The following is a 17,529-nucleotide window of genomic DNA, read 5'->3' as shown; positions in this document are numbered from 1 at the left end:
AAATCCTAACTGAGTGCAAATTGTGAAGATTAAAGTCACCTCAGATTTAGCTGTATTATGCTGAGGCAAATATGTTTCAAAGTCCTGTTTAAAATGCTGGCAATTCTCAGCACAGAAATTAACAGGCTGTCATTACCTTGGATTTTATGAGCTGTGCTAAATGTCTGGAGTTCCTTGTTTGGAGCTCTTAGTCATAGGATGTAGGAAGAGTCCTTTGCAGCTCAGACTGAAAAACACCAAAGACAATGTATTGTCAACAACTTTTGAAAGAATATTAAATATTGATACAGCTAAGTCACTGAAGAATCTCTTGGTATAAGCTCTTCATAAATAATGGTAAACGGCAGGATGATTGCTGTTCTAACTGTGGTTAAAATAAGAGTTGCATTTAAGCAATCTACTTTCAGGATAAGCCAGGACCAGTTTGTAACAGGCAATGCATTACCTTTTGGAAGCAATTAACTGCTAGAAAGATCTTCCTTGGTGATTGAAGTCTATTACTGTTTCATAAGAGGCCTGTGAAGTAGTAAGGAGCTGAACTTTATCTATTGGTGCACTTTGAATGATGCACTCCATTTTAATGAGATTAAAGGTTTACTGCAGATAAAAGATCTGTTCAGTGCACCTGGATTCAACACAGGGATTTCAGTGTGATTCAGAGTCATTGGAGAGCTATGTTCATCTTGATCGATAAGAGCTTCTGACTTCTTTTCTATTGCATACAAAGACAAAATGATCAGGACACATTTCTTGCTGTTTTCAGCACTGATCATGTGCAGCATACCTGCTGAGGAAATCTTTCAGCCAGCTCTAGTTCTGGACATGGCTAAAGTCCTTCTGGACAATTACTGTTATCCTGAAAACCTAGTGGGAATGCAAGAAGCCATTGAACAAGCAATCAAGAGCGGGGAGATCCTGGACATCTCAGATCCAAAAATGCTGGCAAGTGTCTTGACAGCTGGAGTGCAGGGTGCTCTGAATGACCCAAGACTGGTGATTTCCTATGAGCCCTTACCACATGCAGCTCCCAAACAAGAAGCTGAGGTTTCCCCTACCCGTGAGCAACTCCTGAGTCTTATTGAGCATGTGGTCATGTATGGCAAGCTGGAGGGCAATGTTGGCTACCTGAGGATTGATTATATCATAGGAGAGGATGTTGTGCAGAAAGTTGGAGCTTTTCTGGTGGACAAGGTCTGGAAGACGCTGATGGAGACATCTGCCCTGGTGATAGATCTTCGTCACAGCACTGGGGGGCAGATTTCTGGCCTCCCCTTCATCATCTCATACTTGCATGAAGAAGACGAGATGCTGCATGTTGAGACTGTGTACAATCGTCCCTCCAACATCACCACAGAGATATGGACACTTCCAAAGGTGTTGGGAGAGAGGTACAGCAAAGAAAAGGATGTCATTGTTCTGATCAGCCGCCACACCACAGGAGTGGCTGAAGATGTAGCTTACATCCTTAAGCACATGAACAGAGCTATCACTGTTGGAGAGAAGACAGCCGGGGGCTCACTGGACATCCAGAAGCTGCGTATTGGTCCTTCCAATTTCTATATGATGGTTCCTGTGTCACGATCTGTGAGCCCCTTGAGTGGGGGTGGACAGAGCTGGGAAGTGAGTGGGGTGATGCCATGTGTGGCTACTGAGGCAGAGCAAGCCTTGCAGAAATCCTTGGACATCCTGGCAGTGCGCAGAGCAGTGCCTGGCACCATTAGCCACCTCAAAAACATATTAAAGGACTATTACAGCCTAGTGGAGAGAGTGCCTGCGCTACTGCGGCACCTTGCCACCTCTGACTTCTCTTCTGTGCAGTCATCCGAGGATTTGGCCACCAAACTCAATACTGAATTGCAGACCTTATCTGAAGACCCCCGTCTGATGGTCCAAGTCATGATGCCAGGTGAAGCTGCAGATCTCCCAGCCGAGAAGCCAATTGGAATGGCAGCAGACTTACCTGACAATGAGCAGCTGCTGCATGCCTTGGTGGATACTGTCTTCAAGGTGTCAGTGTTGCCAGGCAATGTTGGCTACATGCGCTTTGATGAGTTTGCAGATGCCTCTGTGCTTGCTAAGCTGGGGCCTTACATTGTACGCAAAGTGTGGGAGCCCCTTCAAAATACAGAGAACTTGATCATGGACCTACGTTACAACCCTGGAGGCCCTTCCTCCTCTGCTGTGCCTGTGCTACTCTCCTATTTCCAAGACCCTGCTGCTGATCCTGTCCATCTCTTCACAACTTATGACAGATGCACCAACCATACACAGGAGCACAACAGCCAGGCAGAATTGCTGGGCAAGTCCTATGGGGCTAAGCGTGGTGTCTACCTGCTCACCAGCCACCACACTGCTACAGCTGCTGAGGAGTTTGCTTACCTCATGCAGTCCCTAGGCCGTGCCACGCTGATTGGCGAGATCACAGCAGGAAGCCTCTCGCACACCCGTACCTTCCCTCTGCTGCAGCCTGCGCCGGGAATAACCCGTGGCCTGACTATCACAGTTCCTGTTATCACCTTCATTGACAACCATGGGGAGAGCTGGATGGGTGGAGGAGTTGTTCCTGATGCCATAGTGTTGGCTGAGGATGCACTGGAAAAGGCCGAAGAAGTGCTAGCCTTCCACAAGGACATGGGAGTACTTCTAGAGGGTACTGGGCAACTCCTAGAGGCTCACTATGCCATCCCAGAAGTGGCTAGTAAGGCCAGTGCAATGCTCAGCACCAAACGGGCCCAGGGAGGTTATCGATCAGCTATAGACTCAGAGACTTTGGCTTCCCAGCTTACCAGTGACTTGCAGGAGGCCTCTGGAGACCATCGGCTTCATGTCTTCCACAGCCATGTGGAACCAACACCAGAAGAGCAGCTTCCAAATGTGATTCCCAGCCCTGAAGAGCTGAGCTACATCATTGAGGCACTCTTCAAAATTGAGGTATTGCCAGGGAACCTAGGTTACCTTCGCTTTGATATGATGGCTGAGGCAGAAACAGTGAAGGCCATTGGGCCACAGCTGTTGCAGATGGTATGGAACAAGCTGGTGGACACAGATGCCATGATTATTGACATGAGGTACAACACAGGTGGCTACTCCACTGCCATCCCAATACTATGTTCCTACTTCTTTGAGCCTGAGCCTCGGAAACACCTCTACACTGTCTTCGATCGTAGTACCTCCCGCAGCACAGAGGTGTGGACTCTCCCCCAGCTCTCTGGCAAGAGATACGGCTCCCTCAAGGACATCTATATCCTAACAAGCCATATGAGTGGCTCAGCAGCTGAGGCTTTCACTCGCTCTATGAAGGATCTACACCGGGCCACAGTTATTGGTGAGCCCACAGTTGGTGGATCCCTCTCGGTGGGCATTTATCGTGTTGGTAACAGTTCCCTATATGCCTCCATCCCCAGCCAAGTGGTGCTCAGCCCAGTCACTGGAAAAGTATGGAGTGTGTCTGGGGTGGAGCCACACATCACCATCCAGGCCAGTGAAGCCATGTCTGTAGCTCAACACATTGCCAACCTGCGTGCCCAGGTGCCACAGATATTGCAAACTGTAGGCAAGCTTGTGGCAGATAATTATGCCTTTGTGGACATTGGGACTGTTATAGCATCCAACCTCACCAAGAACATCAACAAAGACAATTATAAAAGGATCCATACAGAGGAAGAACTTGCTGGGAAGGTGACTGCCATCTTACAATCTCTTTCTGATGATGAACACCTGAAATTACTCTACATCCCTGAACATGCCAAGGACAGCTTCCCAGGGATCATGCCAAAACAGGTACAGTTCTCTCATACTCAGTTATAGAGATGCCAGCTGGAATGGGAGCATTGAGTCAGATACCTTATCTTTTTTCTAGCCCACACCATAAACCCACCCGAATTTACCAGTACCCAGAGGAGAAGCCAATGCCTGAGTAGGTTTTGTAGGCTGAGCTGTCTCTGGCACTTCGGGTAGTAGCTTGTAGAATTAGATGGGAGTTCTAGATGCATGCATCTTGGGAACAACCTTCAGGCTGTAAATTTCAGTTGCCATATGCCACAAGCAAAAATGCAGCTCTTCAGGGTTAGAAGAAAGATACCTCATTGTCTCTGTGATCCCTCCTCTTCCAATGCTGCAGCTTTTCCAGTTGTAATTAATGCAGAAACCCTCTGGTTTCAAACCCAGGTGGTAATTTGAGGGAAGTTTAGTTGGACTAGAGTAAATGCATATAACTCATTAACATGCAGCCATGTACTCTTTGACGGACTTCTCTATATAAAATTGTAGTAACTCACATCTATTACACCAGAATAATAAGCAACTCCTTCGGTAGTGGCAGTGGAAAGTTGTTCTAATTGTGTCTCATGATCAGCATCAGACAGTTTCTCAGTGACCTAGAAATTCTTTGGAAGAAGTATCTGGGTGGAAGTTAGGTGACCCCAGGGAGAAATTGATTTTTAATAATCTACTTTTGCCCTTGCTGTGTGGTTTGCATAACAGGCTGTGCTTTGTTCTGAGCCTGAGTGTTTATACACTGGTCTGCCTTGCCAATCTTTCTTGTTCATTGTTGTGCTGGAGGGAGCTCCCGGGAGCACTTGTTAAAATTCCGTCTTCAAATTAAATAGAGGGTTAGGATAACCTGATCCCCTCCTTGGATGGAGTTAGCTGCTTTCTGGCTACTGCACTAGCATGGCTATCAGAGACGTATTTTCTCCAGGGAATCATAAAATTACTTTTTGAAGAGAATGCATTTGCCTTTGCAATGAACCAGAGTAGACCAAGTGTCAGGTAACTATTAAATGTTTCCTGGGGGAGGAAATCCACGGACTTCCACACTCTGAAATTTTTGGCATGCATGATTTAAAGTGGCCATGACCTTTGTGGTATTACCACAAATACTAAGGTCAAGGACAAAGTCTAAGCATTGCCAGGGGCAGATTTTTTTTCCAAGTTTGCTAACCAAGAGATGCTGGCCCCATTCTTGCTTCTAAGATTAAATGGAAATAATTAATTAAAGGAGTTTTCTATTCCAGCACTCTCCCTCCTAACTTGGTTGAGTGTAGAAAACTCTCAAATATTTCAATGCTTTTGACAGAGTTCCCTGCTCAATTATTCTCAACACATCAGTAGTGACACATCATAATTTCTCCCCATTCTACAGAATGGAAAAATCTTGCAAATTGGTCACTGTATTCACTAAAGGCTGTTATTGAATACTGTTGGTGGTGTTTTACATGTTCAGACATTACTTAGTTTATTCAGACCTTGAATATTCAGAACAGGATATAGTGGACAAGTATCTTATTTGTCACATGACATAAAATTCTGATCCTGATACAGCTAGTGAAGAAATGCCATTATACTATTCAATGCCTCTGTTTTACCATAGTTCTTTGTCAGGCAAAATGATTGGAACAGGTCAGGGATACATCCATAAGAAAGAAACCACATCAGTCTGGATGACAATCAGGACAAATGTAAGATTTCTCCAAGGTGAAATAATATGTAAAGAGCAGAGAATCACGTCTCTTATGAGACTAAAATGGTTTCCAGAGGCATAAGCATTCCCTCATATTGCTGGAGGAAATTGGAAATCAAACAGACAAGAGAGCATTAAGATGTTAACAAAGATGCTGAAGTCATTAAAGTAAAGGAATTCCCTTGAGACGGAGGTAAAAGAAAATTTGCCCATTCCACAGAGCCCTGGGCAGCAAGAGTCCCTTCATCTCCTGTTTTGCTTTTGCAGCCATAAGAGGGATGCTTTCTGTGGAACATTTCAGGTATACCCCAGAGAGTAAATACCTTTAGATTACAGTGAAGCATATATGATGGCACTAGCTGCATTTGTAAATTTTTAAAAAATTAAAAATTTGGCAGCCCAATACATGGACATAGTGTCTCTTGATCTGTATCACATTTATTCCTTAAAAACCGAAGAGCTAGTTTTTCTCTTGTGCTACTTATGTTCCAAGCCACCCTCTCCCTTGACAGCAGGATTTTACTGTTAATGACCTTGACAGTGAAGCAGATCCAACACAATTAACTGAAAGTGATGATGAATAACTACAGGAAGGATGGGATGGGACATAGGAGACAGACAAGTGAAATGCGTGCAGACCTTTGCATCTGCTGCACTAGAATAGCTGCTGAAGCATAGTAGAGAGTAGTGAATATGTCTCCTCTAAGCAGCAGCAAGGTCACTTCTAGTCAGAGTTGTCAGCTGCATAAATGCTACTTTCCAAAGCCAGACTTCCCAGAGGCAAATTTTGTATATATTTTTTGTGATCCAGAAAATAACATTTTGCTTATAAGGCAGAGCTCTGTAAACTTGCTGGCCCGCAGTTCAATAATCCCTGCTTCTTATTCTTCTGTCTCCCTCTCCAGTTATACTTTCCTTTGCATACTGAAACATTTGTGTTTGTGACTGAGTTTCTACCTATGGAAGAACAGCTGCCTGATTTTGGCATAATTGTAAAGCCCATTTCAAGTGATGAGGGGTCTCCCTGAGTGATTCTTTTGGCCTCTTCTTAATCACCAACTACTTTTAATGCAGTCTTTACATCTAAGAGAGTTTTTGTAATGATAGTTTACATAAGCAGCTGAAAATGGTGATCAGAATAAAAGGCAAAAATTAATCTTTTATAAAAATTGTTCCTGCATTTCAAGTCCTCCTGTTTCCAGATGAACAATATGTATGTATAGAAGAGTGTTGTACTTGCTGAAGGAGGCAATAGTTAGAGATGTTTCACCAGAAAGAAGTACAGTTTGCTTATATCCTTTCATTAATGAGTGAAATCAAAATGCTCAGCCTCCAAGCGTCAAGATAAATAATCAAATTGCTGCATCTATTGCTAAAAGGTGGACAAACAATTGTTATAGGTCCATATGATGTTGATTTATATTGACATAACCACAGTAAAGTCAGTGGAACTATGCAAGTTTATGCAAGAGAAAAGTATCTCGTGTTTAACTCTCATTGGCTCTTCACCTTTTGCAATCTTTGCTTGCTTGTTTCTAGGGTGATAGTAATTCACTGCACAACTCTGGGAGGAAAGTAGCTTGTTTAGGGGAAGTCCTGTAAAAATGTAAATGGGTTCTTCGGAGTTCATAACCTGAGCACAAATTAATAGCTGTTGCAGTAAATACTCATCATCATCAAACTGGAATGGATGAGTATAATTAGTAAGACATGAAATCTTCTGCTACATTTAGCTCTAAAGAAAATTCATCTAGAATATAATATGCACAGACCTGGGCAATCGTTTTCTGGAAAGATGTGGCTCAAGTACGGAGGCAGCAGAAAAGAGGAACAGGAGTAAAGAGAAGACTGAATAAAACTAATCTTGAAAAAATTTAAAATATTTGATTTGTTTATTCCAGAGAGAGGAAAACTGAGAGGACACATGAAAACGCAGATACGTAAGAGACTGTTTCAGATATGAAAAAAATAATCTGTTCCCTTGTCCATAGTAAATAGGTCAAGAAGTAATGCACTTAAAGAGTACAAAGTAGTCAACTTATACTGTTTACACTAGATCTTAGAAACATCTTTCTTATAGAAAGGCTGGTGACGTACTACGGTGGATTGCTTGGAAATCACCCAGTGAAATGTGTGTTGTTAAGAGCAAATGAGAATGAGCTGTCAGGGCTATAGCTGATCCTGCTCAGTCCTTGAGCTGGGGGCCCTGCTAGGATGGACAGTTCCATTCCAACCTGTGAGCATACACAAGGAACCCAAATGTTCTAAGAAAAGTGCCACCCTGCCATTCAGCCCTCAAGATCTCATGGTTCTTAAACTTATCTCAGGGTTTGCAGCAGCACAAGGGTATTGCCTGATAATATTTTCACAGCCAGCAGTTGGCAGCACTAGCAACCTTAATGAAAATCAGAGTTACCTTAAAACAGCAGGAAAATAGCTTTGAAAAAACAGCTTCTATCTAAAAACAACTTAAGGGAGAGATGAAAGGAGAGAAAAGAGGGAAGAGAGGCACATTTGGAAAAGCGGTTTGCCAATGGTTGGGGTTTGTGTCGGTAACAGAATCAGGGATCTAACTCTATGCACAAGTCCCAGGGCAGCATTCCACGGTCCTATTTTGTGTCACATCATATGTTATATTTAGGCCACTCACCTGTGGAAGGAGTCTGCAGAACAGGACTGTAGACACAATATAGTTAATGAAAAAACACTTTTCCTTGGCTTAAAGTGGTGCTAGCTTGGAGGTCCTTTAGCCTAGCCTCATTGTTTATAGTGTGCACCTGAGGGCTTATATTTAACAACAAGTCATTTGTATGTAAACATTGTCTGACTGAGCAGCAGGATCTTACTTTCAGCTGCATCCTGTCCCAGCTTGTCCTCGGCCAGCAGAGCCCTGCCTTCCAAAGAGAGCACCTGGTTGCTCCCTGAAGCTTGACTTACCTCCTTAGGTACCCGCAGCATGTGGCCCATGTGCCAGTGTCATGAATCTGCAGTTTTGCAGGGCAGTAACTCTCTCATACCAGTCACAGGCTCCTCACCTCTTCTGCTGAAAAATTCAGATGCTTTCCCTGGCACCCCAAAATTACAGTCTGAGTGCTCTTCATGTGATATCCAGTCTTAGAGCTTTTAGAATAGATACATTTTCATAACTTTTCCTGCAGCCAAGAATGGCTTTCATTTAGATCCTTGCACATTTATTTCAGCCCTTGAGACCTGGGGCTTTAAGAGAAACCTGCCCACCTTGAAATTGGTAATGAATTTTCAACAGTCAGCAGTGCTGAAGTCCTCAGGGAACAAAAATAAGATGCCTCACAGTAAAAGAATAAGTAGAGAAAAAATTCATCAGGCAGATACTATTCTTAATCAACATGTTTCTAGGTATGCGCTGGAGACAGAGATAAGACATTTGTGTGTTCAATTAAAATATCATTAGTAAGCAGCTGAGAGTAACACATCAGTTTTACTTGCAGATGTTAGTAATGAGTGATGTTTTTATTTTCCTCCTGGGAGGACCAGTATCTCTGAAGTAGATATAAGTTCTGTCAGAACAATCAATGCATGCTGAATATATTTTTCAAAACTGTGATTTGTTAATTAAAGTACAGTGGACAGATCAAGTAACATTGCTGTCACTGGGAAGTGGAATGGAAATGACAAACTCAGTTCTGCTGGACTGATGTGTTTACAGTCCAGATACAATGGTTATTTTCACAAGGTAAAGTGATAAAGAAGGGTACAGAAAAGAATTTGCTCTTATCATCAAGTCAACAACTACTGGCCAACAGGGCTTTTAAATTAATGATTGAAATTTTGGTAATTTTGGCATACATCAGGAGCTGAATGATGAAGTGTCATATGGTGGGTAATTTTCCCCTAGGTAACGTCAAGCACAGCTGCATTCACACACCTTGGAAAAAACTCTTTCTGCTGTGGCAGACCTGCTTTTGGCAGGAGCAAAACTCCAGGCCAGAGCACTATATAGAGGTCAGGAGATTACTTGACTTCTCTGTAGTTGCAGAAGGCCCAAGTGCCTCCCCAGTTCTGTGGCATGCTGTCGACTTGAAGAGCACCTGCTAGCACATGGTTCGTTGCTGACTCCTTGTTCTTTCGAGTGTGAAAGAATGGATTGTCTGGGGATGAGCTATGGCAGAGGGCAACTGATTAAAAAGGTATAATACCATTTTCACAGCAACCCTGAGGAGAAAAGACCAAATGGCTGAAGGTCATATAAGTTGTATGTATTCTAAATTCTTATCTCAAGCTGAAGGAGACTATTCCGTTTTCAGATAGTGCATGCAAAACAGAAGGTTGGCAATAGGAACTGGCTATGTCTCAATGCATACAGGGGTTACTAGGATAACTTTATTATTTGGCTACACATTGCTACTAAAACAGTCCACTATTTAATAACATAAGCTAAGCAAAATTAAATAAATCGCAACCTAACACGTGAGACTCCAGGCACATGGCCACCATATAAGAGATTTAGCATGCCTACTTCATGAGTATCCTAGCACATGCCCAGACACATCAGGTTCCTCACTGTCACAGGGACTGGGTCATTAAGAGGGGCTGGGGCCACTCGCACCTGCGGCCAGCAGCTGTTTCTCAGATGAGGCCAGTAAAGAGATTGTGAAAGTCCCAGGTGCTATGTTTAGAAAGAACTCATAAAGGCAACATTTGGGCTTGGATGGCAGGCCTGGGATAGGGATCTATGCTGCAGGTTGGAATTGTTCTTTTAGCCTCTTTGCTCTAAGGAAATTCTTGTATTTTTGAAAAATGAAATGAGCTCTGGCAAATAGGTGCCTGCTCCAGATTCTGGGCATGTTATTGATGCACCTTATACTGTGCAAAAATGCATCAGGCAATGCTAACCTATGTTTAACATGCAAAAATGTTGTAAAATTTATTATGTTTTTCAAACTTGGTCACATTCCTCACATGTGTCCCACCTGGATTAACATGACCCACGTAATTTTGTGTCGAGCTACCAGTGTCAGCAAATGATTTGTTTTGTTTTTCCAAACTCTTTCAGATCCCTCCGCCAGAAGTATTTGAAGATTTGATTAAGTTTTCATTCCACACAAATGTATTTGAAAACAACATCGGCTATCTGAGATTTGATATGTTTGGAGACAGTGAACTTCTAACCCAGGTGTCCGACCTCATCATAGAGCTTGTTTGGAAGAAAATTGTTCACACAGATGCATTAATCATAGACCTGAGGTAAACCTTTGAATGGCAAATAACCAAGGCTCTTTCAAAACAGCATTTTATTTGTAACAGTTAATTAGCTTTACATGGCTTACTATCCTGTTTACAGGCTAACATTGCTGGGATTAAATGAGAAAAGAAAAACAGCCAAGGAAAATAATAACAGTCTGGAAGTATATCTCAAAATAAATTGTATCATCACTTGAGATGTTTAGAACTAAATAGGCAAATTTAGGGAATAGTTTGCAGAATGCAGTTCTGGATGTTACATTTGTTTTATTTCTCTAACTTCTTTCTAATCTAACTCTCCATGTACCATATATATATATTTATAAAATAAATATTTACTTCATGTAGTGGCCAAGTGATTCAACAGTCAAAAAGACAGGCTATGTGCAAGGCTGTGTTACAACATTTAATTTGCCATATCTGCAGTGCTAAATAATTCTGGGCAATCAGGTCTGTACAGAGCAGGCCTTGTGCACAGAGCACAGGGGAGCATAGAGGTACTGTAGCACTCCTGGGCCCTGCTGCACCAAGCTGCAGCATTGTACACCTGCTCTCTTCTTAGAATTCTGTTGGACACTCCAGTGTGTCAATAGTGCTCATAAGATGTCATTCATTTTTCACCAGCAATCAAAGCAGATTAATATAAAACATTCACATTTCCTACACAGTATTTAGGGAAGTAATGCCCTTGTTGGGGTCCAGAGTTAATGTGTGTGAGCCCAGAAAATTACAAATATAAACCAAAGAAAAGAAGGACTTTGTAAGGACTTTGTTTTAATGCTAGAACCACTTGTGTCTATTGTTATCATGGGGCTCTTAATATTTGGTAATCCTCTTAATCTTGTGGGATTTGCATCATAGGGAGGAAAAGATGACAACAGTGATGAGAGAGAGACAGAGATCTTACTATGTGAGAACAGAGGAGGCAAGGCAGCGACAAACATAACACACCCATGACTGGATTTGAATTCAGCAAAAGCACCACCATCTTCCAATAGACTTGAGATAGGACTGGGACTTTCCTCTTTCTTGCCCCAGTTTTCTCCCAAGCTAAAAATTTCAGGGCTGGGGGCACTGAAGCAGCAAAGATGAAATCATGTCTCAGGTACCAAAGGGTCTCATTATAGCTCCTTTCTTGTGTTGTTTTGTTTTGGTTTATTTTTTTATATTTAATGTATTTTCAGTCCTTTGAGTGCACATAAAAGACCCAGTCTCTGAAGATATACAAAAGAGAACCCCAAACAAGCCTTTTGAAATTCTCTGTAAGCCAATCTTGTGATTTTAAGGCTAATGATTTAAATTTTGTATGGGATTAACTGTAATGAATAATGTTTCTCATTTTACAAGTTTTCCTCCCTGAAACAGCTGTACCACTCATGAACTTCATATTTGGATAATTTCAATTTTGCATGGGATTAACCATAATGCATAATGTCTCTCACCTTAATAGTTCCCCTTCCTGGAACAGCTGTGCCATTCATGAACTTCATATTTTTAACTCTCACAGCATTGACAAGAGACTCTGGTGAACTAAAAGGCCTCCCTAAGGTCACACAAGTCATCTGTAAGAAGGAGTACTAGCATCCAAAATTTAAGTTCAAACTCTGGCAACTGCTCAGACATTATTACTGACTAAGGTTACTGCAGTTTCAGTGTCTGCAAGAGAGTCCCAGGAAGAACATTCCAGCATTGCCCTGCCTGCCATCAACTTCAGCTGTGATGGCACCTGACGGAAACTGGGCTCTGCTGGGCTGAGCTGTCACATGGGCTGTGCAGCAGCAGCACCTCCTGGCAGCACAGCACTATCAGGGACACACTGAAGATGATTATTTAACTTCTAGCCAATCACAGTGTCAATCATGCAGCTCCCAAATGCTGAAGAATAAAGATGTAGCTTCACTCTTTGGAACAGAGGCCTCTGGGATTGTCAGATCCTTTTCCAGAGGTGCAAAATCTTAGCTATAGATTGAACTGAATAAACTCATTTTCTAGCAGGTTTTTGCTGGAATGTCTGTGCTAGGTACTCCTAACATCACCTAGAGGAAAGTACTATATCCACACTCTATCAGTAAGCAAAGTACAAACATTTCTAGAGCTGTGTGTGCTCTAGTATTAGTGAAAAGTGACAGGAAAAAATATTTTGGCAGTTAATTTTGTGTATTCATAGCAGGGGTTCTCCAATGACAGGCTCTTCAGTAAAATTAATCTTCAGAGACTGCTATGGAATTAAACAATGACCAAAGTTTTCAACTACGACTGTGCTAAATGAAGCAACTAACGCAACCTTTAGACACAAAAAAGATGGACTTATCTAAACTTCTAAGTTTTCCCATTTTGTGTAGCAAAAAATAGGAACACAACAGTTCTACAAACATATGTTGCTTTAATTGGAATCTACTTTGTGTATTAGGGCTTACGTATTCACTCCTTGCTGCCGACACCAGGAACAGAATGGGTTACTCAGAGTAAAATAACAAGAGTATGATGTTTCTCTGCAGATTTAGAGTCTTTGCTTACTTTCTGATTTTTTCTACGTAACATCAATAAAAAAGTAAGACTTTTAAGTTTTGTATTTGCTTTTGAAGTCAGTTGTGGGCAATAAAACTCCAACACTCTTAGACAGGATTTTGTTTATCTGATAGAAGAGCAAATGCTGATAGGGGAGAATGAATGTAAATGTATCAAAATGTAGCCATAAGCCTTTTCAGGACTGATGTTATGAAACAATACTTGGGAAGGAAGATTTACTGCCTGACACAAATTTTCACTTGTTTCCTTAATATTTTTAATTCTTGAAAAGGTACAATATTGGAGGCTCCACTACACCCATAGCAATCCTATGCTCATATTTCTTTGATGAAGGACACCCAATTCTCTTGGACAAAGTTTATAACAGACCCAGTGACTCAGTAAAGGAGATATGGACCCAGCCACAGCTCAAAGGTAAATGACAGTTTCTTTCCAGAGTAGCTTTCCATTTCAGATGTCTCTCCTTGTGCATTTTAAACAAGCCATTAAATACTGTAACTCATTTGGTGAAAGCACCTGCCATGATCAGCTCAATCTGTGTAGAGAATGTAGAAACAAAAAATGTGCATTTCAGCCATGTCCCTCAATGCCATCTACAAATAACAGTTTATCACTCCTAGGAATGGGGTATGTTAGGCACAGAGGTTTGTAAATTGGTCCCCAGAAGCTGAGCCAAATACTGTGTACAGCAGCTGTAACTTGTTGCTTTTAAAAGTTGCCAAAATTAAAAATTAATCCAGTGTTGCCTAGAGTTCTAGTAATGTCTCTTCCAATACTCCCATACAGTTTTATATGTTGTTCCCTACTACCTACCTGTGTAATCCTCTACATCAGTAGATGAAAACACCTTAACACCCCAGTTTGTCCAGAGACGAGAAAGAAAAACATTAATTTTTGCATATCTGGGTGAGTTTAAAGCATTTGGCAATGTGACACACACCGCACACATAGCCTGCCCCACTGTTGGTGGAAGTTGAAAGGATGCTGCAACATGCAGAAACAGAGCTCTTCAGTGCTCACAAACTGCATTTAGAGTTCTAAGAGCCCTTAACAATGGGTTTAATTATTTTCCCCTCTTAAGCTAAGACAGTAGCAAAAAAGTTAATGGTGTCTGGAGTTGTTGGCCTGGATCATGCTGAAATGGTTAAACTTTGTCACAGTCTGCAGGGTCCATCTATTTTCCCAGGCAGTCAGAGGTCGGTTGTGCTAAAGGATATGATTCCTATGGACACATTCCAGTTCCCATCAAAGAGAACGGGCAGACTCATATTGACTTCAAAGGAGCTGGATCTGGTCCTGTATTATATATATCTACTGTGAAAAGAGTCTTCTAATGGTTATTATGTTTATAGTGAAATGAGAAGACCAAAAATGGTGTGAAAATTAATTACCATGCTATTGGCCCCTCTCTTAGAATTTAGCATGAGGATTTTAAGTCATAATATTACTTACTTATAGAATGACATTTTTAGAGCAGTTCAGTTTTCAAGTTACCAAGTCCTAGCTGTTACCTACTGGTCACTTTTTCAAAGAAACTAAACTCTCAAAAAGTATCTAACATGTTCACAGATATTGAAAATAAGGTTCAAAATCCTTCCTATTCCTGTCAGCTGTTTTATGTGAGAAAATGAAATAATTTGGCTCAGATCCTACTAATAAAGGGGCATTTTTTGAAGGGTTTGTGACAAAGGCCATGTATAGCTTCCACTAACAGACTATATAAAACTGTGGAAAACCACTATAATTCTAATTTCATAAAATGATCCCTGCATAGTTGAAGGCCAAGCTCTGTGACAGCCATGTTCCTAGAGCAGGGATGAGGGTGAAACTGAAAATGCTTCTGGATGAGCTTTGACTACTCCTGCTGCAACAGTGGAAAATGTCATTTTTCCCACCTGTCTATTCCACTATTCTGATGAGATCTGGAGCTCCTGTAAAAGTCAAAGCCACAAAAGAGCTAACAATAGTAATCATGAGCTGGCTTCTCTCCTGATGGAGCTCATAACCAGAAACTGATGGCACAAGAGCACCACATAGGGAGACAGCCTTTTTTTACAGCATAGAGTCTGGGCTAGTGTTAAAAGTATTTTAATACTATCATAGGTACAAAGCAGATTTCCAAACTTCTTGGGTTGTTAATAGTAGGTAGGGAGTGAAGCCTCTATCTTGGCTTCTCTTTGCTCTATTATACAAACAAATGTCTGAAAATGGATTCATTTCTGATGGTTTTTTTCCCACCTCACAGGGGAGAGGTACGGCTCTCAGAAGGGGCTGGTAATCCTTACCAGTGCTGTGACAGCTGGGGCTGCTGAAGAGTTTGTATCCATAATGAAGAGACTGGGCAGAGCTCTCATCATTGGGGAGCAGACCAGTGGTGGCTGCCATTCCCCACAGATGTATCAGGTAGATGAAACCAACTTCTACATCTTCATCCCCACCTCCAGATCAGTCATCTCTGCAGACAGCACTTCTTGGGAAGGGAAAGGAGTGCCTCCTCACATAGAAACACCAGCTGAAGCAGCACTTGTCAAAGCAAAGGAGATGCTCAATGCTCACCTACACAGCTCTAGATAGTCCAGTGGAGGAATATGCCCCTAGTTCTTATGAACAGAAAGCTAGCTACCCAAATGTAAGCCCTAGAAACAAGTGGGAGGTTCATTTCAGTCTCTCTGGTCAGTGATTGGGTCCCTGTACACAGCTCAGTGACTTGTTTTCAACATGCTGCTATTTTTCCCCATTCTTTGGAACCCAGCTCTTTCTGTGCATGGTTGAAATACTTCAATAATTCACTGGGGTTTCAGGATTCCTCTCCTGTAATCAAACATAAATGTTCAGTGTGTCAGTTTTTTAAGGTTTAGCTATCAATCACAGATTTCCTTTGGTCCCATAGAAAATCCCAGCTGTCAGTATTGAAAGCGTGTGAACAACCTCAAACACAGAAAAGGCACATCTTTTTCTTTGGAAATTGTGTACATTCCTATTTAAACATCTTTAAAAACTAACAGGAGTTGGAAGAGTCTATTTTCCAAACTGCAAGAGCTAAATTAAGTCTCTTCTCCATTTCATCATTTAGATGTACCAAAAATAACCAAAAATTCCCAGTCTGTCAGGGTTGCCCAGCCTCCTGGTATTTCAAAGGAACATGCCTGCTTCTCTCAGTGTCTGTCAGAGGGGAGGATGAGCAAGACAAAGGCAGTACATTGACTCTTTTACCCAGTGCCCAGATCAACTGACTCAAGGAAAAAGAGTTGTATGTTTTTACTTAAGGCTAATATTAGATTGCTGTGTCCTGCCCCAAAGACAGAAGAAAAAAAAAAATAAAACACAAAAAAACCTGAAAAATATCCTTTGCACCCTGCTATCAAGCTACATATCATGTAATAGTGTATTCCAGGACAACTAACAGATAATTGGCATGAGCTTAATGTACAACATTCCTTATCTTTCCTACAATTCTTAGTTAAACATCTATCTTCCAAATTATTTAAAAATATGTGTAACTCTAATATAGATCTCAGATTTTCTCATCTCTACAGAATGCCAGCTGTAAGGTAATTAAATTAAGGAAATGGTCTCCCAAAATTCAGTTAGAGTTGATAGTAGTTACACATTGGTGTTCATTTGCTCATTTGTAAGTTCCTGCCATTTTTCTTTTATTAAGTGTGTTAAACACTTGACTTCAAGCTTTTACAGGGAGATAATTTTAAGAACTAAATAGATTTTCCATCTTTTTTGTTACTTATTTGTCTTATCAACTACACTCAGTGTGATCTCTAACCTGGACTCTTTTGAGTCATTTTCATGTTCTGATTTTTATGCACTAGCTTATTGTTAAACTTCTCAGTGTTGTGGAAAATATTTTAATGAATTAAAACCCATACAGAATTTTGTGTAAAGTGATGTATGTATGAAGAATATTAAATATTCTTATTATGGAAAAAAATGGAGTAGTCAATGAATGAGTAAACAACACTAATGTATTTCTTCTAATGTCTTTTAAGCCTCTTTAATATCTCAATCCAGATAAACTGCTTTGTTTTCCTAAAAACAATCAGTTGTGCTGTCATGTACAAACAATGTTAATTGTTAACCCCAAAATTTAGAAAATTTAGCCATCCATTCAAGGACAAAAAAGCTACACCATATGGGCACAAATAGCAAATAAATTCTTCCCATAGTAATATGGGAAATACATATATATAATAAAGATGTCTAGAAATTGGAATCCAGTTGGAAAAACAATGAAGACACAATTGCAGGTGAGACCATTTAAAATCAATAGTGCTGTTAATTTACTACAGTGATTGATTTCATTGGAA

The 17,529-nt window shown here is 41.1% G+C and overlaps 1 protein-coding gene across 1 annotated transcript; it reads left to right on the top strand.

The window, feature by feature from the left end:
• The first annotated feature begins 732 nt into the window (after positions 1–732).
• Positions 733–17,304, top strand: RBP3 (retinol binding protein 3). The gene is made up of 4 exons (XM_069020414.1): positions 733–3,780; positions 10,494–10,684; positions 13,482–13,624; positions 15,456–17,304. The coding sequence occupies exons 1-4, from the start codon at positions 733–735 to the stop codon at positions 15,782–15,784; spliced, it is 3,711 nt and encodes a 1,236-aa protein (XP_068876515.1). The 3' UTR covers positions 15,785–17,304.
• Positions 17,305–17,529: the final 225 nt, after the last annotated feature.

This window comes from Aphelocoma coerulescens, chromosome 6 (genome assembly GCF_041296385.1).
Source record: "Aphelocoma coerulescens isolate FSJ_1873_10779 chromosome 6, UR_Acoe_1.0, whole genome shotgun sequence".
Classification (NCBI taxonomy): Eukaryota; Metazoa; Chordata; class Aves; order Passeriformes; family Corvidae; genus Aphelocoma; species Aphelocoma coerulescens.
Note: the sequence above shows the minus strand (reverse complement) of the source record. Positions and strands in the feature narration are given on the sequence as shown.